The 12,924-nt window shown below is 44.8% G+C and overlaps 1 protein-coding gene across 1 annotated transcript in view; it reads right to left on the bottom strand.

Annotated features, from left to right (window-relative positions):
- The window catches only part of dnah10 (dynein axonemal heavy chain 10), a 54,839-nt gene that overhangs the window by 25,335 nt on the left and 16,580 nt on the right, over window positions 1-12,924 (bottom strand). The window contains exons 34-54 of the mRNA XM_076997984.1: window positions 11,697-11,849; window positions 10,998-11,186; window positions 10,716-10,862; window positions 10,370-10,561; window positions 9,979-10,097; window positions 9,613-9,771; window positions 9,303-9,438; window positions 8,935-9,057; window positions 8,639-8,770; window positions 8,104-8,320; window positions 7,828-7,947; window positions 7,500-7,645; window positions 6,964-7,116; window positions 5,420-5,680; window positions 5,009-5,181; window positions 4,747-4,840; window positions 4,227-4,394; window positions 3,933-4,121; window positions 3,351-3,522; window positions 2,200-2,403; window positions 1,979-2,059 (exon numbers count right to left, since the gene is read on the bottom strand). Coding sequence (XP_076854099.1) covers window positions 1,979-2,059; window positions 2,200-2,403; window positions 3,351-3,522; window positions 3,933-4,121; window positions 4,227-4,394; window positions 4,747-4,840; window positions 5,009-5,181; window positions 5,420-5,680; window positions 6,964-7,116; window positions 7,500-7,645; window positions 7,828-7,947; window positions 8,104-8,320; window positions 8,639-8,770; window positions 8,935-9,057; window positions 9,303-9,438; window positions 9,613-9,771; window positions 9,979-10,097; window positions 10,370-10,561; window positions 10,716-10,862; window positions 10,998-11,186; window positions 11,697-11,849 — 3,328 coding nt within the window. The remainder of the gene's footprint in view (window positions 1-1,978; window positions 2,060-2,199; window positions 2,404-3,350; window positions 3,523-3,932; window positions 4,122-4,226; window positions 4,395-4,746; window positions 4,841-5,008; window positions 5,182-5,419; window positions 5,681-6,963; window positions 7,117-7,499; window positions 7,646-7,827; window positions 7,948-8,103; window positions 8,321-8,638; window positions 8,771-8,934; window positions 9,058-9,302; window positions 9,439-9,612; window positions 9,772-9,978; window positions 10,098-10,369; window positions 10,562-10,715; window positions 10,863-10,997; window positions 11,187-11,696; window positions 11,850-12,924) is intronic.

Genomic DNA, 12,924 nt, shown 5'->3' with positions numbered 1-12,924 from the left:
CAGTCATTGGTGTGATGGTGTACAGTGTTAATATCAGTCATTGGTGTGATGGTGTACAGTGTTAATATCAGTCATTGGTTTGATGGTGTACAGTGTTAATATCAGTCATTGGTGTGATGGTGTAGTGTTAGTATCAGTCATTGGTGTGATGGTGTACAGTGTTAGTATCAGTCATTGGTGTGATGGTGTAGTGTTAGTATCAGTCATTGGTGTGATGGTGTAGTGTTAGTATCAGTCATTGGTGTGATGGTGTAGTGTTAGTATCAGTCATTGGTGTGATGGTGTGCATTGTTAGTATCAGTCATTGGTGTGATGGTGTACAGTGTTAATATCAGTCATTGGTGTGACGGTGTACAGTGTTAATATCAGTCATTGGTGTGATGGTGTATAGTGTTAATATCAGTCATTGGTGTGATGTGTGCAGTGTTAATATCAGTCATTGGTGTGATGGTGTACAGTGTTAATATCAGTCATTGGTGTGATGTGTGCAGTGTTAATATCAGTCATTGGTGTGATGGTGTACAGTGTTAATATCAGTCATTGGTGTGATGGTGTACAGTGTTAATATCAGTCATTGGTGTGATGGTGTACAGTGTTAATATCAGTCATTGGTGTGATGGTGTAGTGTTAGTATCAGTCATTGGTGTGATGGTGTACAGTGTTAGTATCAGTCATTGGTGTGATGGTGTAGTGTTAGTATCAGTCATTGGTGTGATGGTGTGCAGTGTTAATATCAGTCATTGGGTGTGCATTGTTAGTATCAGTCATTGGTGTGATGGTGTAGTGTTAGTATCAGTCATTGGTGTGATGGTGTGCATTGTTAGTATCAGTCATTGGTGTGATGGTGTAGTGTTAGTATCAGTCATTGGTGTGATGGTGTAGTGTTAATATCAGTCATTGGTGTGATGGTGTGCAGTGTTAACATCAGTCATTGGTGTGATGGTGTATAGTGTTAATATCAGTCATTGGTGTGATGTGTGCAGTGTTAATATCAGTCATTGGTGTGATGGTGTACAGTGTTAATATCAGTCATTGGTGTGATGGTGTGCAGTGTTAATATCAGTCATTGGTGTGACGGTGTACAGTGTTAATATCAGTCATTAGTGTGATGGTGTATAGTGTTAATATCAGTCATTGGTGTGATGTGTGCAGTGTTAATATCAGTCATTGGTGTGATGGTGTACAGTGTTAATATCAGTCATTGGTGTGATGGTGTGCAGTGTTAATATCAGTCATTGGTGTGATGGTGTACAGTGTTAATATCAGTCATTGGTGTGATGGTGTACAGTGTTAATATCAGTCATTGGTGTGATGGTGTACAGTGTTAATATCAGTCATTGGTGTGATGGTGTACAGTGTTAATATCAGTCATTGGTGTGATGGTGTACAGTGTTAGTATCAGTCATTGGTGTGATGGTGTAGTGTTAGTATCAGTCATTGGTGTGATGGTGTGCAGTGTTAATATCAGTCATTGGTGTGATGGTGTGCAGTGTTAACATCAGTCATTGGTGTGATGGTGTGCAGTGTTAACATCAGTCATTGGTGTGATGGTGTGCAGTGTTAGTATCAGTCATTGGTGTGATGGTGTGCAGTGTTAATATCAGTCATTGGTGTGATGGTGTACAGTGTTAATATCAGTCATTGGTGTGATGGTGTACAGTGTTAATATCAGTCATTGGTGTGATGGTGTACAGTGTTAATATCAGTCATTGGTGTGATGGTGTACAGTGTTAGTATCAGTCATTGGTGTGATGGTGTAGTGTTAGTATCAGTCATTGGTGTGATGGTGTGCAGTGTTAATATCAGTCATTGGTGTGATGGTGTGCAGTGTTAACATCAGTCATTGGTGTGATGGTGTGCAGTGTTAACATCAGTCATTGGTGTGATGGTGTGCAGTGTTAGTATCAGTCATTGGTGTGATGGTGTGCAGTGTTAACATCAGTCATTGGTGTGATGGTGTGCAGTGTTGGTGACGCACCCAGGAAAGACTCAGCAACTGCATGCAATGCCTGGGGAGGCCAAGGTAAGAACCAGTCAATACCAGTGTTATTCACCAGCCCTGTAGGTCACACGCACACACACACACACACACACACACACACACACACACACACACACACACACACACACACCTTAGAGGGATGATCAGTCCAGAGTGTGTGTGATGTTAAGAAGCAGGTGTGATTTCTGCTGTGGTACCAGGGAAGTTCCTGCAGCGTGTCCTGAGGACGTCTCCTACAGGCGACATGCCCAGCACCACGTGCAGGTTGCTGGCACTCTTGTTCACAAAGTACTGCCACACGCCGTCCTTGGAGGGTTCAGAGCCCATCTGCAGGGCCTCGTCACGGACCTGCTTCAGGATGGACTCCTTCTCATCGTCAGGGAACAGTGCTGGAACCATACCTGTGCATAAACATGTATACACAGGTACACACGTACACACACACACACACACACACACACACACACACACACACACACACACACACACACATACACACACACAGATATTATTCTCTAGAATGCTACAGGTTTCACAACAAGACAGTCATACGGATATTGGTAAACCCTTTATAATTAGTCTACTATTACTATCAACTCTACTGTACTCTACCAGCACTACTGTTTTGCTGGTGCAGTGTGTCTGCTTCCACTTGTTAACAAACCTCAGAAAATAAATATGTACCTGAGCTGGTTCTGCGTACTTGACGTGAGTGTGTACCTGACGTGAGCGTGTACCTGACGTGAGCGTGTGCCTGACGTGAGCGTGTACCTGACGTGAGCGTGTACCTGAGCTGGTTCTGCGTACCTGACGTGAGCGTGTACCTGAGCTGGTTCTGCGTACTTGACGTGAGCGTGTACCTGACGTGAGCGTGTGCCTGACGTGAGCGTGTACCTGACGTGAGCGTGTACTTGACGTGAGTGTGTACCTGACCTGGTTCTGCGTACTTGACGTGAGCGTGTACCTGACGTGAGCGTGTGCCTGACGTGAGCGTGTGCCTGACGTGAGCGTGTGCCTGAGCTGGTTCTGCGTACCTGACGTGAGCGTGTACCTGACGTGAGCGTGTGCCTGACGTGAGCGTGTGCCTGACGTGAGCGTGTGCCTGACATGAGCGTGTACCTGACATGAGCATGTACCTGAGCTGGTTCTGCGTACTTGACGTGAGCGTGTACCTGACGTGAGCGTGTGCCTGACGTGAGCGTGTGCCTGACGTGAGCGTGTACCTGACGTGAGCGTGTACTTGACGTGAGTGTGTACCTGAGCGGGTTCTGCGTACCTGACGTGAGCGTGTACCTGAGCGGGTTCTGCGTACCTGACGTGAGCGTGTACCTGAGCGGGTTCTGCGTACCTGACGTGAGCATGTTGTTGATCAGCTCCAGGAAGCCCTCCTCTGCCACGTGTGCATCAGTGAACAGGAAGACCATTTTCTTGTTCTCGATGCCCAGCTTTAGGTAAAGGGTCTTCAGGTCGTCACGGAAGTTGGACTCTGAGTAGCCCCTGTTCAAGACGATCTCAAACACCTGCACACGCATCAGCAGAGTCAGTGCTTAGAGCCAGACCTCAGCTACAGACCTCAGCTACAAATCTCAGCTACGGATAATAAGAGACCCGACTGTTATCACAGGATGAACGTGAAACATTTTTGAAAAATAAGAACACTAAACCTGTAGATAAGTGAAGTGTAATACATGAAATTTCACTTGCAAATTGTTTTCTTTATAGTGTATTATTTTCCTAAATCAATGTTGATTGTACTAATTACACTAATTGTAAATATCTATTCTTTTCATTGTTCTTGTTTGAAAGGTCATGGCTCCTTTTAAGGGAGTGATCAATAATCATAATCATAAAGCATACCTGTTCAAGTGCTCATTTAAAAGGAGCCCAGTACTCCTGCAAAAGCTATGAAGGTGTCATAAAGGTTTATTACCTCACATCCTGCCGTGAAAGCAGCCAGTTTGGTGAGCGACTGTTTCCCTGACCCGCCCACTCCCACCAGCAGGGCGTGGCCACTGCCCATTCTGATGATGCGATGGATTCTGGTCAGGTGGTCCAGGGCATCGTCGAAAAGGACCAGGTTCATCCGCGTCTTGTTCTCGTTGTACTCTTCGAGGATCTCCTAGAGGGACAAGTTCACAACATGGTGACAGGAGACGCGTCACGTCGCTGTGATGTTTGTGGCGCGTTTGTGGAGTGTGTTTGATTTCGACAGGGTGTGTGGAACCTGGAACAGAGCTTTGCAGGCATCGTAGTCCTGAATGTCCTCGTAGACTCTGGGGTCCGACTCATTCAGGGCTGTTCTGTAATCACCAAACAGGATGGGGTCTCTCATAGCATAATCCAGGTCACATCTGAAATGCTCCTCGATCAGACTCCTAATGTGTCCCTGGACCTGAAGATACAGGAGAAACAGAGTCACCTAAATCACAAGTAGGACTGTCTTTGAAAGCTCTAAACAGCAACTGTAACAATAGAGATTTTAAAACAACCCATTACTGCACAGCCAAAACTCGGCTCACTAGCTTGGCTTCTATGGCAACACTTACATCTACTACAGCTGTAGTGTATGGGACGATGGTAACATTATATCAATTATTATTATTGTCACCATCATCATACAGTATATGTATATTTTAAGTATAGTAAGTATACTTTAAGTATTTTGTACTCAGCGAAGCTTCACAGTCTTCAGTGTGTCTCTCTTCAGTGAAGCTATGGGATATCAGTGGGCGGGGCATACGCACCAGTGTTTTGTCGGTTTCGTCGACGAGCCTGTCATGAAACACCCTCAGACACTCGTTTCTCCACACGCGCACAAACTGCGACACCGTCAGGAACCTGCACAAGGAGACGAGCACACATCACACACGAGCAGCGCGTGCGTGCGAGAGCCCGTGCAGTGTGAGAGAGGAGTGTTAACTCTCTGTGCTGGTGAGCGTGAGCCCGTGAAGTGTGAGAGAGGAGTGATAACTCTGTGCTGGTGAGTGTGAGAAAGGAGTGTGCTACCTCTCTGCGCTGGTGAGCGTGAGCCCGTGGTACACTCTGGACAAGTCCCTCAGGTTGAAGATATAGTGGAACTTGGAGGGTGTCGGGGGAAGCTCCTTAATGATGGTCTTATACAGCTCCAGTGTGCAGAAGGTCAGTTGGTCACAAATGTTCTGCAGACTTTCCTCAAACGGCTAAGAACAATGACAACGGGCAAAGCAGAACTGGACCAAACAACTACCCAAACAACAACAACCTATCCGCATGGCACACTGAACATTTACTTCCATTTAGAACGTCTGTATTAGGTCATTTCATCAGAGACAGAGGCTGGACATTTGGATTAAGCTGTAATATAACCTCAACAGCGTGATGCTTTTGGCGGAGCTCTGAGCTACGCTCCACACAGGCCGTGAATGTGGGCTTCCTCACCCGAGTGTGGCCCTTTAAGATGGAGGAGTAGATGAGGTGCAGGGTCTCCTCCTTGGGGAAGGGGATGTTGAAGACGCAGAAGAGGGAGATGAAGCGGGGGTCCACCTCGTTGCGGCCACCGCCCGCCTCGCCCATGGCCGCCATGAAGCTCAAATCTTTCAGCTGCTTGCAGTTCAGCTCTTTCCCGCGGTCGTACATCCCGCCACGGTCCAGCAGCAGCTTCAGAAGAGCAATGGGCTGCTGGGTACCGTAGTCATCCACCTGAGAGAAGATCAAACAACCCCATACAGACTGCATATTACGAACTACATACACCATCCTACATAATACATACTACATACACCATCCTACATACTACAAACTACATACACCATCCTACATACTACAAACTACATACTACAAACTACATACACCATCCTACAAACTACATACACCATCCTACATACTACAAACTACATACACCATCCTACATATTACAAACTACATACACCATTCTACATACTACAAACTACATACACCATCCTACATATTACAAACTACATACACCATCCTACATACTACAAACTACATACACCATCCTACAAACTACATACACCATCCTACATACTACAAACTACATGCACCATCCTACAAACTACATACACCATCCTACAAACTACATACACCATCCTACATACTACAAACCACATACTACAAACTACATACTACAAACTACATACACCATCCTACAAACTACATACACCATCCTACATACTACAAACTACATACACCATCCTACATATTACAAACTACATACACCATCTTACATACTACAAATCACATACACCATTCTACATACTACAAACTACATACACCATCCTACATATTACAAACTACATACACCATCCTACAAACTACATACACCATCCTACATACTACAAACTACATACACCATCCTACATACTACAAACTACATACACCATCCTACATACTACAAACCACATACACCATTCTACATACTACAAACCACATACACCATCCTACATATTACAAACTACATACACCATCCTACATACTACAAACCACATACACCATTCTACATACTACAAACTACATACACCAACCTACATACTACAAACTACACACACCATCCTACATACTACAAACTACATACACCATCCTACATACTACAAAGTACATACACCATCCTACATACTACAAACTACACACACCATCCTACATACTACAAACTACATACACCATCCTACATACTACAAACTACATACACCATCCTACATACTACAAACCACATACACCATCCTACATACTACAAACTACATACACCATCCTACATACTACAAACTACATACACCATCCCACATACTACATACTACAGCACAGTATTGAAAATCTCCCTGTCAAAATTTTTCATCTAACTATTGTATGAACATGTTATTTTATTGTTTTGATGCTTTCACTGTTTTTTCTGACATGTAAATTAAGAGAAGGGCTGTCAGAACTTTTGGCTAAGGTTGCATGCCCGTGACAGGAAGTCAAATCCGCACCCGTGGCATGTTGAGGTCATCTATGAAGACGAGTAACCGCTTGCCCATGGGCGGGCCATAGGTGTCCTTGGTCCTCTTCTCCACGCTGGCCTCCAGGGTCCTCTGGAGGTCCATGGATGTGGTTCTTGAGGAGAAGTTGATGGTCAGAACCAGCTGGAAGAAACAATAACATGCTGTCTGGAGGGACTGTGTGTGCATGGAGGTACGTTTTGTTTCTGTGATGCCAAAACTATTTTGCCTAGATTTCAAACCCAGGCATTTGTTGTGTTTGTTGCAGTGTAATTACAGTGTTTGTTGGTGTTTGTTTGGGTTGAATGGTGTTTGTTTTGAGATTGTTGGCAGCATGTTGAGGTTTATTTTGGATTGATGGATTTATTTGTGTTTGGATTTGTTGAGCACGCTACTAGGTTTATTGATGTTTGGGTTGATTGGGGTTTGCTGGTCTTTGGTTGGCCATGGTTGAACTCCTGGTGTTTTTAGATGTTTGGTGTTTACAGGTGTTTGTTTGGATGTGTTATTCATATTGCAGGACTTACGGTGGTGTCCGAGTTGAGACTGCTGAGGAAGTTTTGGGTGGTGGCGGTCTTGGAGGTTCCAGACTCTCCAACCAGCACAACTGGCCTCTTGACCTTCACCATCTGCTCCAACAGCCAGTTTGCACGGGTGGTGTCGACTGTGGGCACTGAGAGAGCAGTAAGGTATTAGTGAGGAGAGTGAGGGAAGCCAAACACACGGGGGAGCAAGACAAAACCAAGAAAACACAAGTGAGAACACATAAAAAATACACAATTCATGTGTTTCACTTCAAAAGGAGACACAATTCATAACAGATTTAAGCCTTTAAAAACATAGGTAAACGTTTACCAAGAATGTTGATGAATTTCCTGTCAGGACTGTGGATGTATTTATTGACTAGGGAACTCCATGGCACCCACTTCTTTGTGCTCAGATCAAAGTGGAAGTCGTAAAGTGTTGGCAGGTAACCTAAACACACACACACACCTGTACCATCAACTTATGCTTCAGCATAGAAACCAATGCTGGTACATGTATGAAGGTACAATTTGGCAACAAAAATGGGGGGAGTTACAAATAGCAAAATACAGAAGAAAGAAAGAGCCAGGATGTTTCTCCACAGACCCGGCAGTTCCCCAGGGCCAGCTGGTGTTTTCTCGTCGTGAACGGTAGTGAGAGAGGACAGCTTCTTCACCAAGTCGTCGAACGTCTTGCGGCCGCTGTCGAGCAGGGTGGCTCCGAGGGAGCAGTAGAGCGCTTCGATGAAGAAACACTCCATCTCCTCGGAGCTGAGCTCATCTGCCCCCAGCAGAGCGTCCAACATCACAGACAACTGCACCACCTACAAAACGAAAGGAACAATCGGCTTCGTGCTCAAGAATGCCGGGGAGCAGTTGGGGTTACACACTGACAAGACTGGAGCCTGGGGGTCAGGGGTCGCCATCTCCACCCTCCCAGGAAAGGAGAAGAAAGGAAAGGAAAATGTGCCCACTACAAATGAAGCGCAAGTCAGGATCTTTTAAGCTCTCTCAGAGGAAGACTGAGTCCCAAAGAGTTTTGACCCTCTACAGCAGCTGTTATTCACTTATATTACACTCTGTTTGTCTTGGTGAACTCTGTGTCTCTGGTGTTTGGCCCTAGTCAGAATGGTCCAGTTTACCATGTTTAGGTCGGTCTGAGGGACGATGGTCTTCTGTTTCTCTCCTTGTCTGCCGTCGATCACACCCTCCACTATCATGTCAATGGCTCTGGGTACATATTTCTCAAACAGCTTACTCAGGTCTGCTTGTTCCTGTTCAACAAAACAATACGATGTCTTCATAACCATAAACATGACATACATAATTACATATTTAAATGGTATTCATAACCATAAACATGACATACATAATTACATAATTACATATTTAAATGGTATTCGGAAGCACAATCAAATGGACTGAGCCCATTCCTTACTTTTGCGGGTCTGTTGTTAACCCACGTTTGCCAGTAGGGGGCGTAACGGAGGTTTTTGGGGTCCACAAACACCATTCCACAGCGGGACACAGTGGCAGGAGAAGCACACTGCAGGTCTCCCACCTAAAACCAAACTGCATGTACATCTGTACGCGATGTCTAGTCCAAGTCATGTAATGTCATAATTCTTAAAAACATTCAGCCAGCTATGGCCCCAAGGTCAAAAACTGACTGTTCGTGAAGCACTAGATGGTGCTGGTAGATGTTTTTAATAATGGGAGGACTGAATGCATGTGTAGCTAAAACAACAAATCTGGTGTCATTTTGAACATGCGTTGTTGATTACAGTCTTTGGTTCCCAACGTTACCTCAAAGAGGAGGGCACAGTGACTCTGTAGACGGATCCTCTCGCCGTTAGCCAGTGTTAGCAGCTTATTGTCATCCATCACGGAGTTCATGTTCTCCACCCACAGAGCGTCCACGTCACCGTCAAACAGAATGTACCTGCCACATAGTAGAGGCTCACAGTACAGGGAGTTTCAAGAGCATCAAAGAAGGCACAGCCACACTCAGTCATGTGATCAGTCATCCTCTAGCTGGGTTTGCGCTAGGAGAAAATAAACACTGTGGTAATAATATGCTGTGGTAAACCAGACCTGTGGTAAACATGACAGCCACCTTCTCTCTTTTTTATCCGTAGGCCTGTTGATGTCTCTGAAGATGTTGGACAGAATCCCATCCGTCCAGTCTCGGGTCACCGGGTCCAGGATGCCATACAGTTCGATGACGCTCATGGCTTTGGGGTTCAGCACATACATTTTCGTCAAAAGCCCCAACCTGCAGACACACAGCTTACACTCAGAGACAAAACTCAGAGATGACACAGAGATTACAAAGACCAAACTCAGGTTTGATAAATAACTTTTATTGGATTAAATTCAGTCTAAGAAAGTAAAGCTAATACACAAGGGATAGCTTGAAGTGCACTGTGTTAGGTATTGTTTATATCGATTTAATGTGAGAAGAGCATAAAGGGACAGACACCTGGTCTGGGCTTGGCACAGGGTGTTAATAACCACAGACTTGCCCCCTCCTGTGGGTCCCACCACCATGGTGGTGTGTCTGGTCATCATGGTCTCATACATCTGAACCACTTTATCCACCTGCAGCCACACACAGGGAGACCTTCATCAGACAACAGCAAACACAACGTGAAGAATCTGATTTAAAAACAATGAAACTTTGAAGAGATGAAGCGAGTTGGGACGCTCCAGTCCTGGAGAGCGAGTTTTAGAATTATTGGACCATTTGAAATTGTTAAAAAATGAAATAATAAAAGGATCTGAGAATAAAATGTGGTTGTTTGGGCAAATAGCTTCATTTTGTGAGATACAGCTAAAGAGGGGGCGGGGTTAGATGGTGTTTGAGGAGGTACCTGATTGGGCAGTAGGATGTGTTTATTCTCCTTCAGGATGGTTTCCACGGCGTCGTTGAAGCTTGGGTAGCGGACACGTGGGCAATCCAGCCCCGGGAACAGGTCTGAGATCAGTCCCAGGAACAGAGGCACATCCTCATACACAAACTTAGGAAGGTTCATGTCTCTCAGAGCACGCATCAGCACCACATCCTGATGGGAACGCAGGGGGAGAGAGAGAGAGAGAGAGAGAGAGAGAGAGAGAGAGAGAGAGAGAGAGAGAGAAAGAGTGTACGTTTAAATACGTAAATTGCATCATCAGTTGAACATATCAGATACCATGTTTATGGTTTAAAATGGCGGTCACCTCCTTAAGATCAGGTGAGCCTCTCTTCAGCTCTCCCGCCATCACTAAGACAGACTTGAGCGCTCGCAGACCAAAATCGTAGTGAGACTGTTTGGACAGCTGCTCCCGGGCCAGTTTATACAGCACCGTCATCTTCTTCGCCAGGACCTACACTCCAAAACACTGACTCATAAGGCATTCATCACCGTAAGCTACACAGCCAGCTAGACACGTGGAGGGCGCGCATGTCGTCTGATTTGAAGTTTGATGGCTTTAGCGATCGTGCTAAGGTGTGGTAATGACCTTGGCCATTAGGAAGCCCTCAGAAAACAGCATGATCTCACAGATCTGCTGGAGGTCGGGGACGATGACCACCACAGGCCGGAACAGGGCCTTCACCGACTCGGGCAGCTCCGTGCGGCCGGCGTAGCCCGGGTTCATCGTGATGAAGATCCCCATTCTGGAGTCCAGGCTGATCTCCTGACCCTCAAACTACCATCAAGGCAAACACGGCATACTGGGATTAGTGTGTTTGTGAGCTCCATACTGGGATTAGTGTGCTTGTGAGGGCCATACTAGATTAGTGTTGTTTGTGAGCTCCATACTGGGATTAGTGTATTTGTGAGCGCCATACTAGGATTAGTGCGTTTGTGAGGGCCATACTGGGATTAGTGTATTTGTGAGCGCCATACTAGGATTAGTGTGTTTGTGAGGGCCATACTGGGATTAATACTTTTGCCACCACAAACATGATATGCGTTTTCCAGCATGAAACTTATATAAACTTTAAAATGTGTTTTTTGCTGTAACATAAACAGCCCCATGACTGGAGTCATTCCGTCATTACCAGAATACTTCACAAGAGACACCTCATATTTCAACATCATATATTTCCTCAAACGGACAGACAGTTACTCTCACACCGCACAGAGGTCAACAGGACGAAAGGAGACGGAGGCACAAGACTGCAGGACACGCAGCAGGACATGCAGCAGGACTCACGTGGAATCTGCTGAGGTGCAGTATGAGAGCGTTGCGGATGGTCTGGATCTGGGAGGAGATGACGGACAGCACGGAGGCATCGATGCGGTTGAACTCGTCAAAGCAGCCCCATGCTCCACACTGAGCCAGACCAGAGAAGATCTTCCCCACTGCCTACAGGGGGCGACAGAGGTCCAGTGAGGGGATAGAACACCCATTCAGCCCATCATGCCATAAGAGATGTTTGGGAGGTCTCCATACACAATGCATAGCATTAGCTTACAGTAGACCCTATACATTGTGAAAAGCAACATTTCTTTGGCTCCATGTATGTAAACATGCTGTTTGTTGTAAACATGCTGTTTGTTAACAGTCCCCTGCTAAGTGTATGAGTGCTGTTCTAATACTCTAATGAAGAGGTGTCTTCAACTAAGGATTTTCGTAGTTGAATCAGATTCATCAGATTTTCTCTTTAGTCGACTAATAGTTAAATCAGGTTTTTTAAATCTAGAGCACCTTAAACGGGATCCCGTTCTCATTCAGGACTTTTTTCCACTTAAAAGGAAAAACCTAAAACACTCAGATAAATAAATAAACATGGTAGGTTGGCTTTATTCAGCTTTTATTTATTTATTTACTTTTTAATAAAATGTTAGAGAACATTAACAAAAAAAAGTTACCATCAGTGCGCATATCGAGTCTGTCAGACAGGCACTGTGCAAAATGTCAAAAATATTTTAAATAAAATATGCCTGCCACACAACAGCAAAAAAATTATAAGTAAAGGTTCAAGTAACGGGGTCTAAAAAGCAAACAACAACAAAACATGTTTATAGGCCTACTTACCGAGATGCACCGCGACACCACACGACTAGAACGACTGAACTGTTTTTTTTTTCGTCTTACGCGTTTTAAATGGTATGCCATTTTGGTTGTTGTCGTGTGAAATGAAAGACGTTGATGACATAACTTGCATCTTTATCTTTTTCAAAATACTCCCACACTTTTGAAGTTTTTTTAGTAGCCATTATAATCTTGCTGACTATCCTGTAGCGTGTTCATCTCCGCTCATTTGGATTGTGCAACTGCAGGGTGTGATTTATTAAAGGAAGATGCCTATTGTTAATGTGCACACATCATTTAAAAATATTTATTAACAGAAATTAGGATGATTTTATTTGACAAAAGGTTATATATAATGAAAACAAAGACATTTCATGTAACCACTAATGCTTAGCAGAATCCTTGG

Source organism: Brachyhypopomus gauderio, chromosome 3 (assembly GCF_052324685.1).
Source record: "Brachyhypopomus gauderio isolate BG-103 chromosome 3, BGAUD_0.2, whole genome shotgun sequence".
In the NCBI taxonomy this organism is placed as follows: domain Eukaryota; kingdom Metazoa; phylum Chordata; class Actinopteri; order Gymnotiformes; family Hypopomidae; genus Brachyhypopomus; species Brachyhypopomus gauderio.
This window is presented reverse-complemented; position numbering and strand designations above follow the sequence as displayed.